Source organism: Rhinatrema bivittatum, chromosome 4, assembly GCF_901001135.1.
Source record: "Rhinatrema bivittatum chromosome 4, aRhiBiv1.1, whole genome shotgun sequence".
Taxonomy (NCBI): domain Eukaryota; kingdom Metazoa; phylum Chordata; class Amphibia; order Gymnophiona; family Rhinatrematidae; genus Rhinatrema; species Rhinatrema bivittatum.
In genome coordinates this window covers 460613546-460641513 of record NC_042618.1, presented here as the reverse complement: position 1 = coordinate 460641513, position 27968 = coordinate 460613546, and the positions used below count along the sequence as shown (strand labels likewise).

The 27968-nt window shown below is 42.6% G+C and overlaps 1 protein-coding gene across 7 annotated transcripts in view; it reads left to right on the top strand.

Annotated features, from left to right (window-relative positions):
- Window positions 1-27968, top strand: part of NAV3 (neuron navigator 3) — a 971329-nt gene that overhangs the window by 710574 nt on the left and 232787 nt on the right. For all 7 annotated transcript variants that reach the window (XM_029597136.1, XM_029597134.1, XM_029597135.1 and 4 more), the window contains 2 exons: window positions 6743-7778; window positions 27575-27690. In XM_029597136.1, coding sequence (XP_029452996.1) covers window positions 6743-7778; window positions 27575-27690 — 1152 coding nt within the window. The remainder of the gene's footprint in view (window positions 1-6742; window positions 7779-27574; window positions 27691-27968) is intronic.

Genomic DNA, 27968 nt, shown 5'->3' with positions numbered 1-27968 from the left:
GGGCTTCTGTATCAGGCTGCAGGCCCTCCTCTTTTTCTCTGCTGTTCTTTGCTAATTCTCCTCAGGAGGATAGCACCTTTTATGCTTCCTGTACAGTGTCCAGCATAGGGCAGTTTCGGGCAGTGTGCCAAGTGTCATTAAAGCATAATGCATCAAGGAAAAAAATGTGTATTTGCATTAGAGATAATGGAACTCTAGGAATAATACCAAAGGAGGAATCAGTAGTATCAAGAGACACATTGCTTTTTCAAGTAAGCTAGGTACTAATTCTGCTTTAATAATGCAATTAATACATTTCCTTGTAGTGCTTGCAATGCACCACTGCAAAGCGGCCCACTGTCTCATGGGTGAAGTTATATAATTGGCTTCTTTTATTTATGGATACTAAAGGAAAAAAAAAAGAGGCAGTAGTGAAATATTTGAAAATAGCATAAATTTCCACAAGGGAGTTAGTCACTATGAATATATAACATTAATAAAATCTATGATTTCAACCAGACCATCTCATTATTTTTAGTTATTTTATAGGTGCAATCATATATTGATGGCATGAGAACACTGTGATTCATATAATCCTACTGCACTGATTTTGATTTTTTGCAAACACCCAGCCTGTATTTCCGAATTATCAAAAGGTCCATGTGTTTTGTAAATCTGAAACGGCCAGCTTCTGAATTAAATAGAATAGGGAGCTCATTCAGCTCCAACCTCTTATTTTTAACTAGGTAAATTCAGTGTAAGGAAACATTGATGAGAAAGGTAATTGCTTCATTTGCAGTTACTGTAGGTTACAAGTGTGTGTGTGTGTGTGTGTGTGTAAGTAAAACTGCCGACTCTGTAATCTTCAGAGAGTCATGGGCTACACACAATGTACTGGGGCTAAGTCTCTGATATTACTGTGTCGTTCTGCTTTTTCTTATTTTGCTCTGGTTGGTGGGTTCTCGGTTGGGGGAAAGATAAACCTCCAGGGCCCTGGGTATTAACTTGAAAGTCATATTGTGGGTGCCAATAAACAAGCTGGATGCTTTGCAAAGAAATGCAGTCTCGTGCATTTGAAGTGCAGAAATCTGAGGGACTGGTACACATTGGGAGATGAAGAGCACTGCATTGACCAGTAGAGAGACCTCAGAGTGATAGTATCTGATGATCTCAAGACATCAAAACATTGTGATAAGGCAGTGCCCAGAGCCAGGAGAATGCTTGGGTGTACATGGAGAAATAATCAGTAGAAAAAAAGAGGTGATAATGCCTTTTTACAGTCATAGGTGAGAACTCAACTGTGTTCGGATCTGGAGGCTGTATCTCAGAAAAGATAGAGAGGGGCTAGAAGCGGTTCAGAAAAAGGCAGCCAAAATGGTATGGGGACTGCACTAACAGCCATATGAGATGAAACTGAAGGACCTAAATGTGTATTCCCTAGAGATGAGGAGAGATGGAGTGAGTGGGAGGGTGAAGATATAATAGACATTTACAAATCTGAATAGTATTAATGGTATACAAGAGGCAAACCTTTTTGAACAGAAGGGAAGTTGTAGAACTAGGGGTTATAAGGTGAAGCTCTGAGAGGGAAGACTCAGGAACAACATCAGGAAATATGGTTTTCACAGAAAGGGTGGTGAATGCCTGGAATGCCCTTCCAGAGAAGACAGTGGAAACAAAACGGTAGCAGAATTAATAAAGTGCATGGGGGCAAGCTCAGAGAATGGACATGAAATACATTGAGAGAACCTCCACAGAGCTGTAGTTACTACTCAAAACAACAGTGGTACAAGTGCATCAGGACTCGAAAAAAAAAAACAAAAACAACCCAACATGGGGGTAACCTGCACGGTATGGCAGGTATCAGTCATCAGGACTCAAAGAAAGCTTGGGGAGCCCAACAATATAATGACCATGATGGGCTTGGCCATGATTGGAACAGATAAGAGAGGAGGGTTGAGAGATCACATGGAAGGACCCGAGTTGGGGAGTTGGTATTGAGTTGCATTTTGGAATTTTATGTGCACATCTACCAAGAGAGTATGAATCTCAGCTCTGCAGACTGGATGGGCCATTTTGATCTTTATCTGCTGTTATTTACCATGTTTGCTTATTTAATTTATTTTAAAATATTTATTACCTGCCCATCCATCATTGTGAGAAGGTTACAAGACAACATTTAAACACTGGGGAACAATGTTTAACATAATTCCTGTTGAGTTCGATTTTTCAGCTGTTTTAGACTTAAATAGGTATGCTGATTTCAAAATTCCAGTTTTCTTCTATCACGTCAAGTTTTTTCTCTACAGTCTATCTTAGGCCTGGATTTATCAAAATGCACTAAATATCACATGCGTAGGAAAAGGGGCGTGGTTTTATGGTAATAGGCTGTTTATCGCAAAGTGTGATAACTCATTAAAGATCAACATTTCATCGGGACAATGTCAGAACTCCAAAAGAATGCTTGGTTGTCATTCAAAAACCTTGTCAAGGACTTTCTTTGAAATACACGAGCACAGAATTATACCGAAATTGTCCAGAAACTCTTGGAGAGCTTCAAAATGCTTCGTTGCAACATGAGCATCAAGTTGCATTTTCTGCATAGCCATCTTGCTGACTTACCAAAAACCCTTGGTGCAGTCAGTGATGAGCAAAGTGAACGATTCCACCAAGATTTGAAGGTCATGGAGGCACGGTATCAGGGTAGATGGGATGTACATATGATGGCTGACTCCTGTTGGAGCATCAGGCGAGATTGTCCACAGATTGAACACTGCCGGAAAAGCTATAAGTGTACATTTTTAACTTAATATGTATGTTTAGTAGCAGAACTTTACTACTTGTACACAATTTGACTTACAGTAACAATATATAGCCTTTGTATGAATAAAATAACTCTAAATAAACAGTATATTCAGGTAATTATTTTCTTTTATTTCCTTTGTATGTACATTTTGTATGATTTTTGGGACAAAGGGAGGGAGGGTATCCTGTACCTTAAAAAGTTGACGTGATAGAGAAAAAATGGGGTCATTTTTTGATTCAGATGTCAAAAGTTAGTCAAAAACAAGTGTCATATCTAACTCAACGAAAATTGTGTTCCCCAGTATAATGAAATAACAGAGACACTGAAACATGCATAAAACTGAGTTAAACCAAAAACAATAATATATTCAAAAAGTATAATCAATAATTTGGCCTACCTAAACTATTAAGATAAGAATTACTTAGTTAAACATTATCACTATTACTAATCTTTACTGATCAAATAGTTCAAACATGAAAATATGGCATTTGGTAGAAGTCTTTTTCAGATAATATCCATTAAGAAATTTAAATGAGTATTTATTTATTTAATAACATTTGTTACCTGCCCCTCCAAAGGAATTTGGAATTTGTAAACCGCTGCGATTGTTAATCAGAATGATAGTATATAAGCAAAATAAATAAATAAATAGAGACGTTTAAATATATCCAAATTCTTGGGATCCACGTGCTTGATCTTGAACTCTCATACTTTCTCCTCTCCATCTCTCAGATGCCCCGAGGGCATTTCTGCAGCTGTTTGCTATGACTGTGCTTCCAGAGTAGTAGCTCAGATTCTCCTCTCTCCTCCCGGTGATGATACCAGCTGGGTATCCATTCTTCCTCCTCCAATTTTGCCTCATTGCAAGGGAATCCCTAAGCTAACGGACACCAAGATGGCCAAATAAACTTAATTTTTTTCTCCTCTCTCTGGGTAGAAAGGGATCTTAAAAAGATTAATCCTGCATCCCACCCTACAGACACCATTCCCACTAAAGCACTCCTAACTATTCCTAACACCATCGCCAAACCTCTAGCTGACATTAATTACTCCCTTTCTTCTGGCATAGTCCCAGACACACTCAAGCATGCAGTGGTCAAACCCCTGCTCAAAAAACCATCATTAGATCCCAATGACCCATCCAATTTTCATCCTATCTGAAACCTCCCATTTATTTCTAAAATCATGGAAAAGGTAGTCCACTCCCAACTCATGGACTACCTCGAAAACAACAATATCCTTCACCCTTCACAATTCGGTTTTCGCAAGTACTTCAGCATGGAAACCCTCTTACCCTTTCTGACCACCTCATCAGAGGCATGGACCAAGGTCACTGCTACTTTCTTGCCCTTTTTGATATCTCCTCTGCATTCGACACAAGTCACAACCACCTCCTCTCCCGCCTATCTGACATAGGCATCTCAGGTTCAGCCCTCCTGTAGTTTAAATCCTACCTGTCTAATAGACAATTCTCAGTCAACATAGGCAACGCTGAAGCCACTCATTACTCCCTCTCCCAAGGAGTTCCACAAGGTTCCTCCCTTTCATCCACCCTATTCAATATTTACCTCACACCTCTCTGCCAGCTCCTATCCGACCTTGGCCTCAAATTCTACCTATATGCAGATGACGTCCAAATCATCATACCAATTCATGACTCTTATCTCCGAATCTCTAAAACTCTGGGAGAAATGCCTTGCTTCCATTAACACCCTACTCACAAATCTCCATCTTGCCTTAAACACCACCAAAACTAAACTGCTCTTCATATTCCAACATCAAATCCCCAAACCTTCCCTTGCAAACGACCTGGCATATAGTTCCATCTCCGCTCAGCCCTTTGTACGAGACCTTGATGTCCTGATTGACCAGCAATTGAACCTGAAAAAATACATCAACACTATCCTCAAGGAAGGTTTCTTTAAGCTCAATGTTCTGAAAAAACTAAAACCCTTACTCCATACCCATGATTTCCATACCGTCATTCAGGTCACCCTCTTATCTAAAATGGACTACTGCAACTCCCTTCACCTAGGTCTCCCCTATTCCACCATAAAACCGCTTCAAATGCTCCAGAATGCGGTAGCGAGAACCATATCACCCCCATCCTTAAAGACCTTCATTGGCTCCCGATCCCTTCACGCATCCTCTATAAAACCCTTACTATTATTCACAAATCCATCTACAGACACAACTCCAACTGGCTCGATGAGTCATTCCACCTCACACTCTCTAACTGCCCCACTAGAGCAACCAATAAAGGAACCCTCCACGTGCCATTCCTCAAGAAGGCACACCTCACCTCCACGAGGGATCGAGCCCTCTCCATTGCTGGTCCTACTCGCTGGAACTCACTACCCACAAACCTCCGACTTGAGCCTTGTACCATCAAATTCAAAAACAAATTAAAGTCTTGGGTCTTTAAACAGGCTTACCCAGATTAGTTCCCCTGCGCCTTTAACCCTTTGCTGCATCAGTATGTGATCTGAACCTATGTATAAAGTTATGTCACATCATTTACTTGTTATTTTATACAGTCTGTTGCTCTTGTTTGCCAGTTTCCGGCTACGTCTCTCTTGTTCTCTGTAGTCCCATCCCCGGTACCTGTTTGATGTATTTTCCACCTTCAGTTCTGATGTAAACCAGTATGATGTAACTACTAATACTGCTATAAAAAAGCTTTAAATAAATAAATAAAAGCTTTCTCCCATGACAGAAATTACATAGAGTAAATTACTATAAAGATCACTAGCGATGTACTACCAACCACTGGGTGTGAGTTGGAAATTACTTTCTTTACATTTTTAAAATTCCTCAGCCCAAGTTTTGGGTCTTCATTCTGAAAGAAAATACTCCTTTTCTCTCTAAATCCAAACTAAAAATCTATACGCACACTAGGGGTCACTTGCATTCATGCAAGCAGGAACAAACCAGAACAGCAGCCTCTAGTGGGAATGCTGTGGAATAGATAGTACTGTCCTCTAGTGCCCTTTCTTAACTAGTAGGCCATTCTGCTTAGTAGGGATCCCAATGGGACCCTATATATATCTGTGTGTGTGTGTGTACACACATACACACTTACACACACACACACACACTGTGGGCCAGTACATTTTATTTTGTTATTGGGTCCAAATAGAACCCCTTAATATATTTACCTGGACAAAGGAAGCATTTGTAACACTTTAGTAGCTGTGGTTTTACTATGCCATTGTGAAATTCAGTGAGGCAATGAATACCTGACTTGTTCATTTCAGAATTAAAACATGCACATTGTTAGCTTTATTTATCTAGTGGCTCGGGCTTCCATAATTACTTTCATTAGCTTTATAGTGTCTGAAGCAGTCTTCAATCAGAAGGTGTTCTTGGTAGAGAGAAGAACACAATAGGAGGTCTGCTTGTAAAAACACAGTAGTCATTAATTTTTTTTATAACAGAGAGGCTCACAGATTGATTGAAAATGGTTAATTGAGCACACTGGTTGTTTCGAAAGGGAAAAATGGAGGTCAGAATGGGAAAACCTCTGTTCGATTTGTCTGAACACTACATCTGGAAGTTTGAAAGAAAAACTTATAGGTGTTCAGTTTGGTTTTATTACGGGCTATAACCATTAAGCGTCCCAGCTCCAGTTTTACTTCATTGAATACCAAGTTTACATATCAATTAGGATTTGATTTGCAGCTTTGGAAGAATGAAAACATAAAGGGTCAGTTCATTTCTGATAATCGAAAGTCTGTTTTGGCAACAGTGTTTCTGCAAATGTGTAACCTCATTTCATCACGGATAAGCTCCTTCCAATAGCCTTTTGTGTTCTGGCATTTGATAAAATGTTAATGTGGGCATTGTGCTTTTCAGTAGATGATCCGATGGGATGTTAACATGGAACTGGAAGTAGAGAGAAAGTAGAAGAAACAGTGCCATATATAATTTATTTCTTGTTGCGCTTATCTTTTGTAGATTCACCAAAAGGCCCTCACCCATCTGCTGGCATGAATGGAAATGTGCAACACCCTGCAAGCTCTGGGCAGCAGCTGGTCTCTGCCATTCCTTCTCCAAGTGCCAGCAAGCCCTGGCGCAGCAAATCCATGAATGTCAAGCACAGTGCCACCTCTACCATGCTGTCTGTGAAGCAGCCGAGCCCCGCAACTTCCCCAACGCCGTCTTCAGACAGACTCAAGCCGCCTCTGTCAGAAGGAGCCAAAACCCCTTCATCGGGACAGAAATCGATGCTAGAAAAGTTCAAGTTTGTCAATACAAGGACTGCCTTAAGACCTACCTTGTCACCAAGTTCAGGGCCTAGTGATACTGGGAGAGAGGATGAATCTTTCCTAGAGGGTGGAGAACTTGATGGCTCTTATAGCGGGTTAACCAGCGGTGGATCCACCAGCAGCAGTCCTAAAGTGTCGCCTAAGTTGACGCCTCCAAAAGCCGGAAGCAAAAATCTTAGCAATAAAAAGTCTCTGCCTCAGCCAAAGGACAAAGAAGAAAAGAACAGGGACAAAAGTAAAGTTTGCACTGAGAAGACTATAAAAGAAGATAAGGAACAGTTGCCTGTCGCTGAAACAACAAAAAAGCCCTCCAAAATTGCAAGCTTGATCCCAAAGGGAAATAAAATGACAGTCAAGAAAGAAAGTTTGATTCCTTCTTCTAGTGGGATACCTAAACCTGGGTCAAAGGTGCCTACAGCAAAACAGCCTGCATCTTCAGGGTCTGCTGGAGCCAAGGAGCCAGACAGATGTAGGACTACTAAAGGAAACCAGACCCAGCCAATGCCAAAATCCCAAGCAAATGAAAAGCCCACCACACCCTGCAGTCTGGCTCCCTCTGAAGGAAAGGCATCCAACCTAGCTGCTACTCCTACTTCCTGTGCTGCTCTTTCTGTTTCCTTGACTGGAAATGTTGGACAAACCACTGGAAGCTGCATTGTCCAACTTCCTCAACAGCAACAATACAGTCACCCAAACACCGCCACAGTGGCACCCTTCATTTATAGGTAAGATCACAGGTTTTGCTGATGATATTTATTTCTATTTGTTTGCTAAATTTGTTTCACTCCTGGGTGAATGTCACATCAGGACATTCGAGAGGTAAAGTTCCTAGATTAAATAAATGACTGCTTTGTGGAGCAAATGGTACAAGAACCAACAAGAAGGGAAACTATTTTATACTTAGTCCTTAGTGGAACACAGGATTTTGTGCAGGAGGTAACGGTGTTGGAGCCACTTGGCAATAGTGATCCCAACATGATCAGATTTTACGTAATAACTGGAGGGAAGGCACGAAAGAAATCTAAGGCAACAGCATTTAACTTTCAAAAAGATGACTGACAAAATGAGGAAAATGGTTAGGAAAAAACTGAAAGGAGCAAGTACAGTGGTTAAGAGTTTAGTTCAGGCATGGATAGTGTTTAAAAATACCATTTTAGAAGCTCAGACAAGAAGTATTCCATGCATTAGAAAATGTGGAAGGAAGTCTAAACGACTACAGGCATAATTAAAAGGTGATGTGAGGTAGGCTATAATAGCTAAAAGAACATCTTACAAGAAATGGTAACTGGATCCAAATGGAAAAAACAGGAAACAGCATAAGCACTGGCAAGTCAGAATCAAAGCATTGATAAGGAAGGTAAAGAAAGAATTTGAAAAGAAGCTTCCCCTGCAAGCAAAAACTCATAATAAAACTTTTTCAGGTACATTTTATTTAAAAAGCCTGTGAGGGAGCCAGTTGGACAATTAGATGATCAAGGGGTAAAAGGGACACTTAAGGATGACAAAGCCATAGCAGACAGTCTATATGAATTCTTTGCTTTGGTATTCAAGGATGAAGATGTAAAAGAGATACCCATGCCAGAAATGATATTCAAAGGTGATGATTCAGAGGAACTGAAACAAATCTTAGTGAAACTGGAAGATGAAGTAGGGCAAATTGACAAATTAAAGAGTAGCAAATCAACTGGACCAGCTCGTATACATCCAGAGTGCTGAAAGAACTGAGAAATGAAATTGCAGACCTGCTATTGGAAATTTGTAAACTATCATTAACATTGTCTATAGTACCTGAAGACTGGAGGGTTGCCAAGGTAATTCCAGTTTTCAAAAAGAGATCAAGTGGTGATCCAGAAACTACAAACCAGTTAGTTCCTACCATATTGCATGGTACGGATGTCAGACTATCATAAAGAACAAAATTGCTGAACATATGGATAGGCAGAGTTTAATGGGACAAAGCCAACATGGATTTAGCCAAGGGAAGTCTTGCCCCACCAATTTGCTACATTTTTTTGAAGGCATAAATAAACAGGTAGATAATGGTGAGCCAGTTGATATAGTATATTTGGATTTCCAGAAAGCATTTGACAAAGTCCCTCATGAGAGACTTCTTAGGAAATTAAAAATTAATGAGATAGGGGCAGTATCCTGTTGTAGATTGCCAACTGGTTAAAAGATAGAAAACAGAGAGTAAGGCTAAAAGGTAAATTTTCCCATTGGAGAAAGGTGAAAAGTGGAGTGACTCTGGGATCTGTTTTGGGACCACTGGTTTTTAATATATTTATAAAAGACCTGGAAATGGGACCAATAATTGAGGTGATCAAATTTGCCAATGACAGAAAATTATTCAAAGTTGTTAAATCACAAGAGGATTGTGAGAGAGTGCAAGATGACCTTGCAAAATTTGGATTCTGGGCATGCAAATGGCAAATGAAATTTAATGTGGACAAGTGCTAAATGATGCACTTGGGGAAGAATAACCCAAATTATAGCTACACAATGCAAGGTTCCACATTAGGAGTCACCACTCAGGAAAAGGATCTCGGCGTCATTGTTGATAAAACGTTAAAATCTTCTGCTCAGTGTGCAGCAGCAGCAGCCAAGAAAGCAAATAGAAGGCTGGGGATTATATAGGAAAGGAATGGAGAATAAAATAGAGAATATCATAATGACTCTGTATTGCTCCATGGTGTGACCTCATCTTGAGTATTATGTGCAGTTCTGGTCACCACATCTCGAAAAAGATGAGGCAGAATTAGAAAAGGCACAGAGAAGGGTGACCGAAATGATAAAGGGGATAGAACGATTCCTCTATGAGGAAAGGCTAAAGATGTTAGGACTCTTCAGCTTGGAGAAGATACGGCTGAGGGGAGATGAGACAGAAGTTTAAAAAATAAGTGGTGTGGGATAAATGAACATGAATCAGTTGTTTACTCTTTTGAAAAGTACAAAGACCAGAGGATACACAATGAAATTAGTAGATGATCCATTTAAAGGTAATAAGAGAAAATATTTTTTTACTCAATGCATAATTAAGCTCTGGAATTCGATGCTAGAGGTTGTGGTAAAAGCTATTAGTGTAGCTGCGTTTAAAAACAGTTTGGACAAGTTCCTGGAGGAAACGTCCGTAAACCATTATTCAGGTAGAATTGTAGATATCCATTTCTTATTCTTGGGCTAAGCAGCTTGGAATCTTATCTACTCATTGGGATCCTGCCAGGTACTTGTGACCTGGCTTGGCCACTGTTGGAAACAGGATACTGGGCTTGATGGAACCTTGGTCTGACCTCATATGGCAAATTTTATGTTCTTATGAAAGTTCTTATGAAAATCCAGACTCCTTAACTTCAGAGGGAGCTTGTTCCATAGCGAAGGACCTGCTACGGTAAAGGCTCTGCCACCCATCACCACTCGTCTCTTGTCTTTAATTGGTGGTTCCAATAAAAAAAAATTCCCTATGAGCATCTCAAGAGTCACACAGAAAAGTCCGACTGTAACTGTGTTTTAAGTATAACAGTCCCTTTCCCCAAAGGTTTTATACACAAGGTTCAGAAGTTTAAATTGCACCCTATGTCTTCCACTTTGTGTAGATTCTAGCTTAGATTGTCATTAGGTATGAAGTGTCAGTTCTGTTTTATATAAGCTAATTTAATGTTGTTTTAACATTAAATTTCAAATGGGAAATCAATTTAGTCAGATTATTTACTGATGAGCGAGTAGACATACTTTGTTACGGAAAGCTGGCTTGGGAAATCTGATCTCCATCCCCTGATTGCTCACTTAATGGGCATTCTAGAGTCCAGGGAATATGCGGAGGAGCGGCCATAATATGTTGACCTAGGCTGCTGGTGGCTCAGATTCTGCTCAGCCAGCTAACAGGCACTGGATGGTTTTGTTTAATGTTTAGTTTACTGCCCTCCTAGAGATTTAACAAACTCTGAGCTTCATTTACTAAGGCTTCTCCCATTCTGTGTCTATGGGAAAAATGCTTGGCATGATAAATATGATATCAGAACTGTCAATTAACTTTCCCCATTTGATTTTAGGTGATTACTTTGCACATAGAGGCTCATTAGGGAGGACCTTCTGCAGGTTTTATAAACTGCATGTTGGATTTGAGTTTTACTCAAATGGTAAATGTGCCAATGCATATGGATGGCTGTATTTTAGATTTTGTTTATTTGAATCAAGATATTTTTTTTTAGCTCTGGAGTAGTACCAGTTACCCCTCTTTTTCGATCCAACTACTATTTGACCTGTTTTTTTTTGTAATTGAAATGTCAGGTTTTAGAAGCTACAGTTATTCCTGTAATTAGGAAATTTTGGTTTAAAGCACAGTTGATCCTAAATAGGTTGGAGGAGTTAAGTGATTTTGCTGCCTAATTAGATGGTGTGCCCATAGAATCAGTTATTGATATTTGGAATGTAGAATTGACCAAAATCCTTGATCTCGTGGACCCAATAAAGAACCACAAAGTGAGGGCAACTAATAAAGCCCCATCGTTTACTAACTAACGAGAGCGCAAAAGGCTCATAGACTTGAGCACAAGTGGAAGATATTTGGTAGCAAAATAAATAAGACCAAATGTAAATAACGTCTGAGGTTATTTAACACAGAGCTTGCCAATACAAAAAATAGGGGTAGATTTTCAAACCAGCGCGCGGGTGTACATGTGCGTGTGCTACCCGACGCGCACACATACGCCCAATTTTATAACTTGCGCGTGCAGGCACGAGCAAGTTATAGAATTGGAGGTCGGCACGTGCAAGGGGGTGCACAGTTGTGCACCTTGCGCAGCCTTTCCCCATTCCCTAGCCCCCCATCCCACCTTCCCTTCCCCTACTGTTTTGCCGAATTTTCTTTTATTTCAAAACTTACTTCAGCCCTGGGGCTGAAGGAAGTTGCGTGTGCCAGCTAATTGCCGGCGTGCGATCCCTGGCACAGCGGCAAATGGCCGCTGTGCCGGGAGCCTCTGGTCCCACCCTGCCCCCTCCCCTTTTTGCAAGCCCCGGGACTTACATGCGTCCCAGCGCTTCACGTGCATTGCCGGGCCTTTTGAAAGTAGGCCTGGCGCACGTAACCTTTTGAAAATCTGCCCCATAATGTTTTGCTAATTTATTTACTCACAGGCCGATACAGTAAAGTGCGGCCGCAGTTACCCTGTTTCTAAACCGCTTTCTACCCACAATTTGGCCGCGTAAGTCTAACCCGTGATTCACTATCCGTTTTTACCAATCTTTACCGCTTCTTTAAATTGACGCGTTCCCTTTCCGCCCGCGGCATGTATATGATATGTAAACGATCGGATTAGCTATTCCCTCCCATACAGTAAAGTGCGGCCCGATTATCGCCTTTTTAACCAACTGTTTTGCCGTGTCTTTAACCCGCTAATTTACCACCTACCCTGAAACTGGCGTTAGAGGGATGTGACAGCAGTAGGCAGGCTCCAGTCAAATAAGTGTGTGGGTTGGAGCAAGCGAATAACATGGTGTGGTCTGGTTCTCCTACGCTCGGGCCTCGTTCTCCTATGCTCGGGCATCGGGGATTGCCAGTCTTCTCTCCCCCCTCCCGAAGCAAGGCGCAGGGCGAAAATCGACTCGACATGTTATTAAAGCAAATAGAAATTGTAACAAAAGTAAACTTTCTGCATGCTTCCAGCAGCCCCAGTCCTCTCTCCCCTCCTCCCGAGGCGCCCACCGCGGCTCCCCTGCCTCCCGGGGGCAGCCGGCGGTGAAAGCGGCTTCCAGCAGCCCCGCCGGCGAAGGTGCATGAATGCATGTCCAATTTGGGCGCTCAAGCAGCGAAGGCGCATGAGCGCACGCCGTGACCTGAGCGCCCGGATGGACGTCCTGGTACCTGTCATTTCAAATGTCATTTGAAATGACATTTGAAATGACAGGTACCAGCGGTCCCAGGATACTGTATAGCGCTCTATACAGTAAAATGGATTGCGCTTCATGGACGTGCTTTGGACATGGCTTGCATTTGCATACCATTTAAATACTGTATCGAGCGGTATGTGATACGAACTGTGCGCGCGGCAAACGAGCGGGCGCCCGGCACTGCCGCACTTTTTCTTACGTGCCCTTACTGTATCGCCTGTCAGTCAGTTTATAGACCGCAAGAGTTAGTTGAGTTGGTCAGAGGTTTGAGAACTAAACCACTATTGGAAACTTCTCTGTCAATTTCTTCTTTGAATTGTGAGAGCTTTGCCCACTACCTTGCAGCTAAAATTATATTTAATTATTTATGAATCTATTGCTTCCTGGATGTAGGTTAACAAACTGAAAATTAACCATGTAAAATATGAATTATTGTGGCTTAGATCTTCCTGGTCGCAGTTAGTTCCCACAGTTAAACTACGCAGTATTGCTCCTCTGATCTCTGAGGGTGTGCTGCCATTGGGTGGTGGTGTGGACTCTTGTTCAATGATGGAGTTGCCTCAGAGAGCCGAAGTTGTTGTTTTGTATTGCACGAGCTTAGACATATTCAACATTTCATCTCTGTGGAGGATTTCAGAACAATTGTTCAAGCTCTCGGAATTAGATTACGCCAATGCTTTTTAATGTTGGGATACCCAAAAGAGGGGTAGATTTTCAAAGGGGTATGCGCGTAGGATACGCGCGTACCCCCCAAAAACCTACCCCAAACCCCCCACTGCGCGCGCCGAAAGTCCTGGGGCTTGCATGGAGAGGCGTGGCGGGGGGGGGGGGGGCATGGCGGTCGTGACGCGGCGTTTCGGGGGCGTGGCGCGGGTGACGCGATGTTTCGGGGGCAGCGCCGCGGGCGTGGTTTCGGCCCGAGGGCATTCCGGGGGCATGGCCGCGCCCTCCGGAACAGCCCCCGGGTCGGGTGATGGCGCGCGCAGATTTACGTCTGCTTCCGGCAGGCGTAAATCCGGCGATAAAGGTAGGGGGGGGGTTTAGATAGGGCCGGGGGGTGGGTTAGGGAGGGGAAGGTGAGGGGAGGGCGAAAGAAAGTTCCCTCCGAGGCCGCTCCAATTTCGGAGCGGCCTCGGAGGGAACGGAAGCAGGCTGCGCGGCTTGGCGCGCACAGGCTGCCCAAAATTGGCAGCCTTGTGCGCGCCGATCCCGGATTTTAATGGATACGCGCAGCTACGCGCGTATCTATTGAAATCCCGCGTACTCTTGTTCGCGCCTGGTGCGCGAACAAAAGTACGCGTTCGTGCTAAATTATAAAATCTACCCCAAATTGTCCAAAAGATTTCAAGTGATGCAGAATAGCACTGCATGCTTGATTATAGGGCAAAGCATAATGAACATAGTACCCAGATTTTAAAGGCCTTGCATTGGTTACCTTTTGCTGCTCGATTACGTTTTAAGGTGCTGTTTAGATTTTAAGGCCCTTCATGGGTTGGTGCCAGGTTATCTGATGGACAAACTGGTATTTCATGAATCATTGAGAGTTATCTGGGCATCACAGTCAGTCCAGATAGAAATTCCCCCTGTAAGGTCTGTGAAGCTACAGAAATTGGGCCACCTTCTGTGTCCTAGGCATTGGAATGATATAACCAGTCAGCAGCGGATTCACGATGTCGGACCGGCCCGGGTATTCGCCGCCCAGGGACACATCACGTGGTCTGCCGAGCGCGGCTCTGTCACGGCCGCGCACGGCAGACCACGTGACTGGAGCGATCCCCCCATAGGCCAGTCCGCCCCTGTACCCAGTGATAATAAGTTTGTGACTGATTTGAAAGCATTCCATAAAGAAATGAAGACACTTTTATTTAAGTTGTGTATTCTGAAGAGGTTACAGCTGCAGGGTGGGGGAAGTGAAGAAGTGTCTGGTGCTGTGGTTGTAAAGCTTGAAACATAGAAACATAGAAATGACGGTAGAAGAAGACCAAACGGCCCATCCAGTCTGCCCAGCAAGCCACGCAGTTCATCCATTTATTTTTTTTTTCCCACCCTTTTTCTCCCTCCCACCCATCACTATTGAGAAGGGAAAATGGAATAATAATGGCTATGAGCAGAAGACAGTGGGTGGATCTGGTTTTTGGTTCGTCACCGCCATGTTAGCTTTATGTAATGACTACAACCCGCTCCAAGTATGTTTTCATGAATGAAGCAGGATATAAAACCAATAAATGAATAAAAGTAAAATTAGTAGCACTGTAAGGGATAGAAGTTGTGTGAGCCCTTAGTGCTGAGATGTAGTTGATGCAAACCCCTGAGGCTTACGCCGGCAGCTGGCGAATGTGCCCTGTAATGAGACAGTTTGGAGTTCCACCTTTACCAACCCCTCATCCGCAGATTGAGCCCTTGTATTATGGCAGCTGGCAGGATTTAGGCAGGTCCCTAGGGCGGAGATGATACTAGAATCCAGAAACACACCAGAGCCATGGTAGACAGGCTTAAAAGAGTCAGAGGAGATCCAAGGTCGGGGCAGGCAGCAGGTGAGAATGGTCGGGTCCAGGCAGCAGGCAATCCTAGTCTATTCCAGGCAAGAGGTCAGGATCCAGGTGGCAGACAATCATGATGAGGTCCAAGTGAGAGGTCAAGATCTGGAGTGACAAGCCAAGGGTGGAGGAAGAGAAACATATGACACTGGAAGACAACAGGGACAACAAGGATGGACGAGGCTGGACCAGAAATCAAGGCGTGACTGGAAGACAAGACAAGGCTGGGCTGGAAGGCAAAGCAAGACAAGGCTGGAAACAGAAATGCTGTAGCAACACATTCTGCAAGGCGGGAGACATGTTGCTGAGGCAAGGCAGTGAGGTCCTGAAAGCCCTTAAGTAGAGCTTAGCAGCAATCATCTTAGGGTGCCGCAGACTTCTCCCCCAGTGGACCCTTTAAATGCTGGCCGGTCAGGCATGTGTGCACCTAAGCAGGGACCGCTGGAGGCGGTGGTAATGGCGGTGTCCTGCCACACGTGAGGAGCTCAGTGGTGTCCGGCCATGGGCGAGAGGCCCAGCTGTTCGCAGCATCGGGGGGGAGTTCAGCGACTTGCTGGGCTGCCCTGCGAGCCTCAAGAATTCAATCCTAGCTACGGTAGCTGGGGTTAAAACCTCGGGGGTTTCAGGCTTTTGCCAATTCAACCCCTCTGTGTGCAAGTTAATCAGGGAAACATTGATGCTTACTCTAGTAAAAAGGCTTAGGTTTGAAAGCTTCTGCACAGTTTATTCTTTCTTGGGCAGCTTCATTACCTTTGTAACAAAGTAGTGGTTTTCCAGTATGGTCTGTCTTTCAGAATATCCACAATGAATATCATGAGATATATCTGAGTATATCTGTTTTAAGACCAGGGGTAATTTGTATCTTGAGGTTACCTTGAGACCCAGCTCTATTTGAGGACCAGATTTGAGAACCACTGTCTAAAGTGAGTTAAAAGAGGACCTCTGGTGAATAATAGAAACAGAGAATAAATATGACAGCAGATAAGGCCATAAGACCATCCATTGTGCCCAGTTTGCTTCCTGGTGCAGTACCAAGTCCTCAAAGTTCCTTTGTAATTTAAATCTATAGAGTTGTTAAAAGTAAAATCTGAGTTTCCTACCCTTCAGTCTTATTGATTGGCGCATAATACTAGGACCATACAGTTGCCATGAACCTCTGGGGCATATTTTGTTTAAGTTAATGCCAGATCCAGTACTTAATAACAGATGGCATGCACATTCTCCCTCAATGGTAGGCAGTCTGCCTGAGCATAGGGTTACTAAGGCCTGAACGCAGCATTGTTACACCATGGGATGTTAAGTACAGACTTTCAGCAGTATGGTAGATTTTCCTGGGATGAATGCTCCTTGATATTTGTGCAGAAAATGTTTACAGTAAATAGAAAACCCTCTAGAACAATAGTTTTCCCAGAACTGGAAAACGTATCTCCATGAACGGTGATACACAACAGAGCTGCAATCATGGCATTCCTTAAAACATGAGTAAAACTGACTCTGTCTCATTGATTTTGCTGTTTATTGACTTTTTCTAAATATACACAAACAATGTATATCTGAGAGCAATACATTGAGCCAACCAAAAGCATAACACGGAAGAAGTTTGTTTTAAGTCATATAAACACAGGCATCAAAGCCTCATAGCCCATGCTAAGTATGGTGGGGAGGCGGGGTTTGAGGAAACGGAGACATAAGGAAGAGAAGCCCGGTTGTCACACAAGAATAAGCCATTGGAATAATTCCTTAGCCCACAACACACAAGCAAACCTATCAAGGCGCGGAGCCCACAGCTGGTTATGCTAAGACGTTACTTGCGGCAGTGCTCTCAGTTGATTAGAAAGAAAGAATCTGTGCTTGTAGCCTTGGAAATATCTGGGAAGACACAAACATTTTTCACCTGGGAACTTCTGAATTGCGATCACCCTGAGATTGCTGTTGATTGGTGAGAGAGGGGAAGGGGAAAGAGGTAAGAGGAAGGAGTAATGCGTTTCATAGAAACATAAAAACGTTATGGCCAATCTAATCTGCCCATCTGCATCAAGTGCTGCACTGCAGTTCTTAATTCAATGGCATCTCCCTCCAGCTCCTACATAATACTTAGGGACCTTCGGTTTTTATTCTTCTTTATTTTTCCCGGGAATTTATCAGGGTTTATTATGATAAGAACGAAAACAGGAGAAAATCAGTTGAAAAAAAATGACTCATTATTTTTCCGGGTAAATATCAGAGTTTATTTTGGTGGACAGAAGCCAGGATAATAAAGCAGCATAAACAGATTCTCCCACCACCCACTCAGCAGCATCCCCATCTCTATCCACATCTCTTGCCTAACATGCCCCCCTCTCTCTCGCTCTCCTCCCACCTCACCAAGAATCTCCCTTCCTCCCCGCCCATTTCCCCTCCGCACACACAGTGACGGCACTCCTCCTTACCGGTGGTGGCTCCCGGCTTCTTCTCTCTCCCTCGGCAGCAGCTTGCTGAGGCTCCCGTGCTCTGCAGCACTGAAGCAGGGAGCCAGGTTCTGGTGGACAGGGCCTGCTTGAAATGCATTCAGGGCCCCAGACAGCAGGCACTTTGGCTGCTTGGGGGGTAAGGAAGCAGGATTTGAAACACAGCATGTTCAGCGCTGGAGGATGTGCGCAGTCACCGGTGGGGGGGTGGGACTTGAAACCCAGCAAGCACTTTGGCCCACGTTGGCTTCCAGCAGTGACTGGAGGAGGCCTTGAAATGCTACATCTGCAGCTCTGGTGCAGCTTTTTCATCATCCTAAAATTAGGGTGAATGTCAGTTTAAACCGAATGTCACCTTTGGAAAAATCTGGGAATTTGTGGGTGAAAATCATCTTAAACTGAAAACAAAGGATACTAATAATACAGCAGCTAGAAGCCTAGTAAGAGCAAAGATATCTGACCACATAAAACATATTCTGTCTCAACTACACTGGTTACCAATAGAGAGCAGGATCAGATTCAAAACCCCTTGCTTTGTCTTTAATTGCATGAACAAACAGGCTCCAGAATGTCTCTCACAACTCCCTTATGCCACCCAAGAGAGAACTCTTACCTTCCCAACTGGCTCTACTTTCCACCCCAGCTCTGATAAACTGTCCTGCACCAGACTTTGGGCCTTTAGCTGTTATACACCAAATACCTGGAGCAAGCTTCCATTATCCCTATGTTTGGAGCCCAGCTACCTGTCAGGAAGAAGGTTAAAGCATAACCTTTTAGCCAAACATTCCCAACAGCAACTTCCTGTCTAGCAAAGTATTTCTATTTCTACAGCAACAACAAAAGAACCTAACTATGAATCTGACTTTAAATATATAGATCCTCAATCAATATTGTTGATTGAACCCTACTGTAACTTACTTTAAATATATTGTAATCCACTTTGAGGCCATTCATGGTAAAAAGCGAAATATGAAATGCTAATTAAAAAAAAAATAAATAAATAAATAAGTGCTTCTTCCCTCAAACATCCTCTGTGCTTGTCCCATGCTTGTTTGAATTCAGATACTGCCCTTGTCTCCACCACTTTTACAGGGAGACTGGTCCATGCATCCACTACCCTTTCTGTAAAGAAATATTTCCTTAGATTACTTCTGGATCTACCTTCTTTCACCCTCATTCCCCTCTCTCTTTGCTGCCACCCCCACCACTTTCCCTCCTCAGGGATGACCCCAGCACTTTCTTTGCTCCCATCCCCTGATAAGACAAAGCTTGCAGACTTTTGTGCACCCTTACTCTACCCTCAGCTGAGTCCCAAGTCCTGGAATCACGCCTGCAGTTTCTCCCCACCCGCTGCCTGCAGTGTGCGCGCTCCAGGGTTCCTTCTCCCCTACCTGCAAGCTTTCACTGGAGCAGTAAACAGAGAAGCCCAGAGCTTTTCAGTGTCCATCCCCCCCACGGAGAGCCTGAGTCTATGGGGAAATCCAAAGAGTCCCCAGGTACGCTTATTACTGACACTGCCGCACCTCTGCATACCTGGGAACCCTGCCCCCGCCGCCTCCTTTCTGCGGCATTTCAAATCTTGGTACTCCCTCAGACCTTAAAGGCTGTTCCTGGAAGAAAAGTCCATAAACCAGTAGAAAGGCGGACTTGGGGAAATCCTCTGCTTGTCCCTGCATGGAATCTGTCCACCTTCTGGGATCCTGCCAGGTACTCGGGACCCGAACTGGCCACTGTTGGAAACGGGAATACTGGGCTTGATGGACCCCCAGCCCTCTCGGAGATTTGAAATGTCCTATGTGGCCCCTTGGCCCTTCTCTTGAGAAGTTGGGGGACCTTGGCTTAACATAAGGTTTGTAACAATAGAACCAACAGGGCAGTCCCTATCTTGTTCTTCACTACAAGCAAGGGACATAACACTATAGAAATTCATCTTTTCAACTATTAAGAATTATGCTAAGAGGAAGTCAGCACTAAATTATATTCGTTACTCTGTAAGGAGCAACTGTAATGCCGATGAACACTTTCTTGTGACTCTGCTTGTTCAAATCAGACCCTTTAGAGGTTTATAGGGGAATGATTTATTTTAAAATAGAATTTTGTTCTTAAGAATAATAATTTAATGCTATACAAATTTTCTAATGTTGCTTAAATAAAAACTTGTTAAATTGTAAAAGAAAATAGCTATTCGATGTATATTATAAATGCGTGTAGAGCAAGGTAAGGGCTGCCCTGCTGGTTGTATTGGTGTCCATAGGGCTTATGATTTTGGTATAGTTGAAAATAGCTTACCTACCCCAGAAGTTGAATCCCATGTGATCACAGAGGCTTTTTTTTTTTTTTTTTTTAGAGATTTTTAACTGCAGACATCTGCCACATGAATAAATCGATCTTCCGAGCTAGCTTCAGGTATTTTGGATATTTAAATAAACTTCCTGTGTTAGTCCATCTTCCTCTCTTCAGTCACTTCGGACGATGATGCAGCAGTTAACAAAGTGGATTTATGTGATTGGGATTTAGCTTCCCCCAGTTTTTTACCAAAAGCATCCTGCGGTCCCATGTGTTTTGTTTCCTTGCTGTCTAAAGCTCTGCTTTCATTCTGCTTAACTGTAGTTGACGAGATAGGAAAAGAACAGGGGCCCAGGTATAAAATCGGAAGCACTTCCTGTTTTATTTTTTGCATCACTTCTAGAGAAAGCTGCATTCAGAATAGCTGTAAAAATAATCTGGTGGTGATGTAGTGTGCGAGCTTTCGCTCATCTTCAGGATAATCAGTGGGCACTGCAGCCTTAGAGGAGCAGAGGCCTGTAACTACTTTCTTCTTACCTCTCGCAGTTTGCCGTGAAATAGGAGGGGCTGGGGGTTAGGAGTGCATTTCTTTTGCTGACCTATCCAAGGGCAGAATTATTTCTAAAACCCTGCTGTGAAATCTTTGCCTCTCAGAGCTGTCAGAGAATATTAAACGTGTTCATTTCGTACTTTTGAATGCCAGATAATGACTGGAGGAAATTTGTTTTCTTTGCTGGCTGATTTGTCAGTGGGGAGACTTGCAGTTAAACAGAGTTAACCCTTTCCTTCATAGTTTTATTTTCATAGACGAGATGCTTAAGAAAACTGCCATTTATGTGTGAGGTGCCATTAACAGATAGTGTCTTCCATGACTTGAGTGCAAATTATTTACCAGCAGATTTTTAATTGTGGTGTTAAGAGTACAAGCTATCAAATTCTCTTTTAATCCCAGGACAAAGTGTTCTGCCTTCTGAGCATCCCTTCCACGCAGTAATTACATGGTGTGGCAGAGCCATCTTCTGTTTCCTGGGTAAACAGAGGAAGAAGCTGAGGAGATTTTACTTGCTTTGACCTGCAAGTACTAAAGGGATTGGCGGCACTGGCACATAGTAAGAGACCAAATGCATGGGAAGATGGCTGACCAGTCCTTGGCAAGATCAATATGTGTGGGTAACAAATATCGCGTTGCCTACTGTGGTTTCCACTCTTTCTAGGATGGCAGTTCTTCAGGTTCCTCCACAGGGTATGTCTTGTTATTTATTGAGTTGGCGTGGAGAACTGATTGATCACAGGTAGTCTAATATAGTTGACACAGGGTGGAAAGTTTCCTGAGCCGATTATCTGGGTGTTGAGAGCCTAAAGAATCTCAGTTAAAGAGGAATGGTCTTTCTTTTATTGGTGGGGGGAATAGGAGCAGTGAGGATGTTAACGCCCTCATGTGGGAGTTGGAGATGGTGAGCTATTTAGACTATATAAACCCTTGCCACCATCCTAGGAAAGGACCCTTGGGTCTCGAGGATGGAGCACTGGGTTGAGTAAAGAGGACAGGGTGCTACGGTTGTTTGGAAACCTTTCTTTGGTGAGGAGGACGTTTTCTACCCTCCTATCTCCTTTTTCTTAGAAATCTGTCTTTTGTTTTTACCTGAGTACCCTAGGGCCAAGAGACTCCGTTTTTCTTCCATCTAGAGGAAGTGGGGGGTCTCACAGGAAGAGCACCTTAGGGCCATCAGTGCCCTCTAGGAAGAATGAGTCCACATTCTCAGGGAGAAGGAGTGAGGGAGTAGGAAGACCAGTGGCACCACTCTGCTATATCCAGGGTCATCGCAAGGAGACCACGAAGGGAGGAGAGCAGAATAAAAGTAAAACTCAGATAAGAACACAAGGAAGGAGGAGAACATGGAGTAAACCGCAGGAAAGGTTTGACCAATGGGACTAACATTAACATAATTAAATTGGGCTAACATCCTAAGAACCATTTATTTGGAGGAGGCTTAAAAACTACCCAAATTTTAGAAAGGAATTCATTGCATAATTGAAATAGTCTTTAGCCACCAGCTAAATTCATTTGAAACAAGGTCACAGATTTATTGGAGATCTGAAGCTGTAATAAGGACTCTGTAAAATTCAAGAATTGTAAAGAACTTATCAGATTTTCCATTTTTAATCAGTAAAAGCTGATTAAACCATATCAGCTTCCAACTTGCTTATTACAACTGTTTGCAACAATGAGATCATTGGTGCTGTTTACAAGACTTCATACGCAAAGCCTAGAAGGGTAACCTTCCTCTGCATCAGGGAATTCTGGGCACTCGGAGGAAAAATACAATCCATAAAGAAGTTTGACTAAACTGTTTCGAGATGTGGTCCTTGCGGTCCTGTAATGGGACACCAGTCCAAGGGTTACGTGGATAATTTGGCTGATCTAAAAATTGCCCTCCTCTGCCCGAGAGATAGCTTGTGTGGGCATCCACAGTGTATGTACTTTTAGCCGGCTTAAAAAGAGGCGTTCCTGAAGGCATTTAGGTTGGGGGAGATGGAGTAAACCAGCGCAGATTTTCAAATATACATGTGTAATTCTGCAGTTCCCCACTGACCTCACCCACCCACCTGCTGAAACAGCAGGTGCAAAGTACATGGGTGCTTTTAGTACGCATATTTTTGCTGGCATCAAATTTTCAAAAGGAAACCACATAGTTGGTTGCCCTTTGCAGATTAGCTGCAACATACATAGCCTAAAAGTGCATACATAGATGGTAAAAATAACATGGCCTGTTCCAGATTCTCTCCCTGGGAAGGGGGGATGCTTGCTTCTGTGTTTTAGTACCAGTTTTAGAAAAAAAAAAGGTCTATTTATTTACTTACTTATTTATTTTTTTAAAAAGTTTATATACCACTTTTAAAACAATTAGTTTGTCAAAATGGTTTACAGGATATAATATACATAATAAAATACACATAAAAACACACATAAGACAGATTTGGACTGCCGTTCAAGGATTGTTTTGTTGACTAGCTGAAATGTGACTGAGGGTTACAGTCCAAGATAAGCCCATTCCCTGGGAAATACCTGGATGGTGCTCCCCCGGTTATGACTAAGACCATCGCATGCCAACTCTCATTATTACTGTGCAGCTGGGCACCACATAAAAACAGCTGAAGTGACCCACAGGGCCCCTGGCTTTTACCACATCACTTATCTTTGTCTGTTTCCTGCTACCGCCCTCTCAGCATCAGAGGAAAGAATAAAAAGTTATTCCCTTCAAGTTGAAAGCTCAGATCGTCTGCAGCTGTCACAAGGTCATTTTGCCTGATCCTCACAGGCCCCTTCAGGAAGTTTGCTTAATTTTCAATTTCTGATGATATGGCACCTGTTTGCACAATGAAAACTTCTAAAAGGGAATCCAGCCGCTGCCTTATTTGAGAGACACGCTTCGGCTTGTCTTGCTTCTTTAAAAGCAAGCTGTGTTTCTTCTCCCATCACTTGTTTTGGAAAGTATGCATGATGAGGCCTCACATCCATTGTTTTTACCACTGAATTTCAGTAGTGGTCCCAGAATTCTGCTGAATCTCTAAGGGCAGCCATCTTAGCCACAGATGACCTCATACTTGCCAGATCTGATTGGTCCAGATTATAAAGCACATTACATGAACCAGTGACCAATCAGAGACCTTTGTGAGCATGGCTGCCTCCAACTGGGCCTCAAGAGATCAGCTCGAAGACTTTCAGAAGTAGACTAACCACTAATCTACTCAGGGTGAGAATGAACGCTTACTGCTGAAATACTGCACAGGATGCTGAAGGTGCAACTTTCTTTTAAAGGCAAAACTATGTATAAATTGACCAGAATGTAAAGGTAAAGAATGTATTTATAATTTTAGAAATATGCAGTGTGTGACCAGTTTGGGCCTAAGAGTAGTTCCCAAACATTCACCCTGTATTTGTAACGGGAAAATATGTAGGTACTGTTTAGTATTTCTCCCTAGTCTAAGACTATGTAAGCCTAGAAGGTATCTAATAAAAGAACATAAAGAAACCTTCCAAAACAAAAACCTCATACCAGCTGTGTGGCCATCATATTAGGCACTCCCGGTATCATCAGCTAAATCTTAGCGCTTACGTCTCAATTTTTTAAGCTTATTTTTTGTATGTAAATAAAACTTATCTTATAACTTGAAACTCCCTGACACGGGGCCGCATTTCATTCACTGCATCGGGGGAAGTTCATGAAACAGCCACTCTCCTCTCCCCTCCCTTCTCTAAATCCATTCAAATATCAACTTCCGGTCTTTTGATTTTGGTGCCAAGAACAAAGTCTGTGGCAATGAAAACAACCTGTTGATATTTGAATGGATTTAGGGAGGGGAGAGGAGAGTGGCTGTTTCATGAACTTCCCCCGATGCAGTGAATGAAATGCGGCCCCGTGTCAGGGAGTTTCAAGTTATAAGAAGTTTTATTTGCATACAAAAAAGTTGAAAAGTAGGCACTGAGATTTGGCCAATGATTATGTGTAATGCAAATGAAGGTAACGGATACTGGGAGTTGTATGATGGCCACTTAGATGGTATCAGGTTTTTGTTTTGGAAGGTTTCTTTATGTATTTCAGCTCCTTCCTTGATTGTACCTTTATTATATCATCTAATAAAAGAATAACAGTGATATGTTGAAACACATTGAGTATGTTTGGAATTGATTTCTGGTTCATGCAAACCATGGAAACAAGGTATGTGTGTGTGTATATATATATATATATCTCTTTATGTTTTCTAAACTGTGCTGTATTTGTGTACTGAATCGTTGAAAGATCTTCTGTTATGTTGATTGCACTGAATTTCTGACACAGAATGACCTCACTGGAAAACTGGGCATCCAAATGGCAGATGAAATTTAATGTGGCCAAGTGCAAAATGATAAACATAAGGAAAAGTAACCCATGCTGTACTTACACCATGTTAGTTTCCATATTAGCAGTTACCATCCAGGAAAAAGATCTGGGCATCATAGTGGACAATGCATTGAGCTCATCGGCTTAGTATGCTGCAGCAGTCAAAAAAACAAATATAATATTAGGAATGGAATAGTGAATACAATAGAAAATGTCATAGTGCCTCTGTATCAATCCATGGTGAGACTGCATACATATTGTGTGCAGTTCTGTTTGCCGCATCTAAAAAAAAAAGATATAGTTGCACTGGAAAAGGTTACGAGAAGGGCAACCAAAATGATAAACGGGATGAAACGGCTCCCCTATGAGGAAAGGTTGAAGAGGTTAGAACAGTTAGGTTGGAAAAAAGATGGCTGAGGGGGGATATGATAGAGTTCTATAAAATCAGGAGAGGACTAGAACGGTTAAATGTGAATTGGTTATTTACTCTTTCAGATAATAGAAGGACTAGGGGGCACTCCATGAAGTAAGTAATTAGCACATTTAAAACAAATCAGAGAAAATTCTTTTTCACTCAATGCACAGTTAAGCTCTGGAATTCATTGCCAGAGGATGTGGTTAAGGCAGTTAGTGTAGCTGGATTTAAAAAAGGTTTGGGCAAGTTCCTGGAGGAGAAGTCAATAAATTATTAACCAAGTAGTCTTAAGAAATAACCACTACTTATTACTGCACAATACCAGCATGGGATCTATTTACAATTTGGGTACTTGCCAGATACGTACAACCTGGATTGGCCACTGTTGGAATCGAGATGCTGGGCTTGATGGACCTTCAGTCTGACTCGGTATGGCAACTTACATTCTTATAGTATGTTAGCTTTGCAAAGATTTCCTTCCATTCAGGTATCTCAAGAAACATTTTTTCAAAAGCATTTTTATGTTTAAAACTCGATTTTATGTGCATAAATAAGTTTTTGAAAATTGCACCGGGGACTGAGGGGTGTGTGTGTACATGTAAAAGCATGCGCAGAAGCAATTTTGTGCATATTTTTACATATACTAGAAACGAGTGTTCCCGGGACAGAGATGTCGTGGAAATGTGCACGTTTACACCTGCTCCCAAACACGTGTAAATGTGGGTGCGCACGCAGTACTGGATGCCTCGTACACCCGCTGTGAAAATTCTGCCTGAAGTCTGCTTGCGGTCTTTAGCCTTGCGCAGGCTGTTACATTTACCCTCTTAGAGATGCTTGGCTTCTTGTTGCTGATGTTCCTGGTCTCGCTTCTGCATTGACACCCGCTTACCTGGACATTGTAATAGCTGAAGGCTGCATTGCCTTTAGAGCTTCCACGTCATTCTTGGAAGCAGTGTGTTTTTACGGCCAGATGCACTAATGGGTTTCTACCCATTTTGTGACTCTGGGATAAATGCTTTGTACATCTGGCGCTTCGTAATTAACAAATCCAGTAACAGATTTGCGCTCGGCAGTGAGATGCAGAAAACTCCCTTTTGAAGTCAGCTGTGCTTTCTGTGCATCAAAGATTCAGAAGTAAGAAATGCCACGAAGAAATATTACCGGTACTAGATACTTGTTGCAGTTTGGAATGATTGACCAAGCTTTTTGTTTGTATGTGGGTGTGTTTTTTTTTAATTTTAGCGATGTGGAAATCATGAATGATGTGGAGTGTGTTTTGGGGGCAGTCTTCAAAACAGCCTTCCTTGCTGCAAATTCCAAGGGTGCTTTAAACCCACAGACTTTGTAAAGATTGTCAAAGGGGAAGTCTTCACCTACTTTCCCATTTGAAAATTTTGCACCTGCTTTTTCTGCAGGTACTGTTTGCATGGAAAATGAAGCACGTAGATTGGAAAATGCATATTTTTCCTGCTCTGATATGAACATGCCCCCTAAAGTACATGCATTGATTGTAGCATCATGCATGCACTTGTAGCCGGGGAAGGGGCGAGTAATTTTCAGACAGTCCTTTTACCCGGGTATAAATTGGCTTTGGAAAATTGTCCTCATTATATTTTCTGACTGTCATCCGTTAGTACTACCAAATATTTCCTTGGGAGCTTCATAATGCAGAAATCAAACTTTAAAAAATGCAATAGCCAGCATTAATGATATATAGCAACTGTGCATTTTAGAATTGCTAGAAGTTGGTCACCAACTATTTTTTCAGTGAAAACCACGTTTTACAAATACAGAGTAGTATTACCTTTACGCTGGGCATTGTTACCATAGAGTGTTCTTTGAATCCACTGTATGCAAGCAGCAACATGTGTACAGTGTGACACTGTGTAAAGAGAAATATACTGCACTGAATGAGAAATCATGCAGAGTAGTTTGTGGCACTAATGATTTGAATTTACTGTAAGATACAGATGTCAAGTTTCCTTTGACAAGAAAGCCTTATCCAGTGCTAACATTAGCTGCCGCTGCTCACATAAAGAGGGAATAATTACTCTTCTTGTTTGATTCCAGAATGCATTCAGAAAATGACAGTACCTCTTTACCACCTGCTGATTCCTGCACCAGTCCTACTAAAACAGATTCAGCCTACAGCAAGACTGCCAAACAGTGCCTAGAGGAAATATCCGGTGAGTAACCCAGCCTACAGGCAGCGTAAGCCTCTATCATGAAGATCTCATATCTTCAAATCCATGGTGAGGGGAGTGGAAGAGGGAGGAAGCAGAATTTTAAAAAGCAGTACCCTTGATCTCCACTTACTGTATCAGCTAAGCAGGTAACCTGGCTCACAGCCTGTCTGTCACAAGGTGTCAGATGTAAGATAAAGCATGGGCTTGGATATCATCTTTACCAGTCTGAATAGATGAGACATTTCAGATAGGTCCTCGTGTTGTATTGGGAGCCTTGA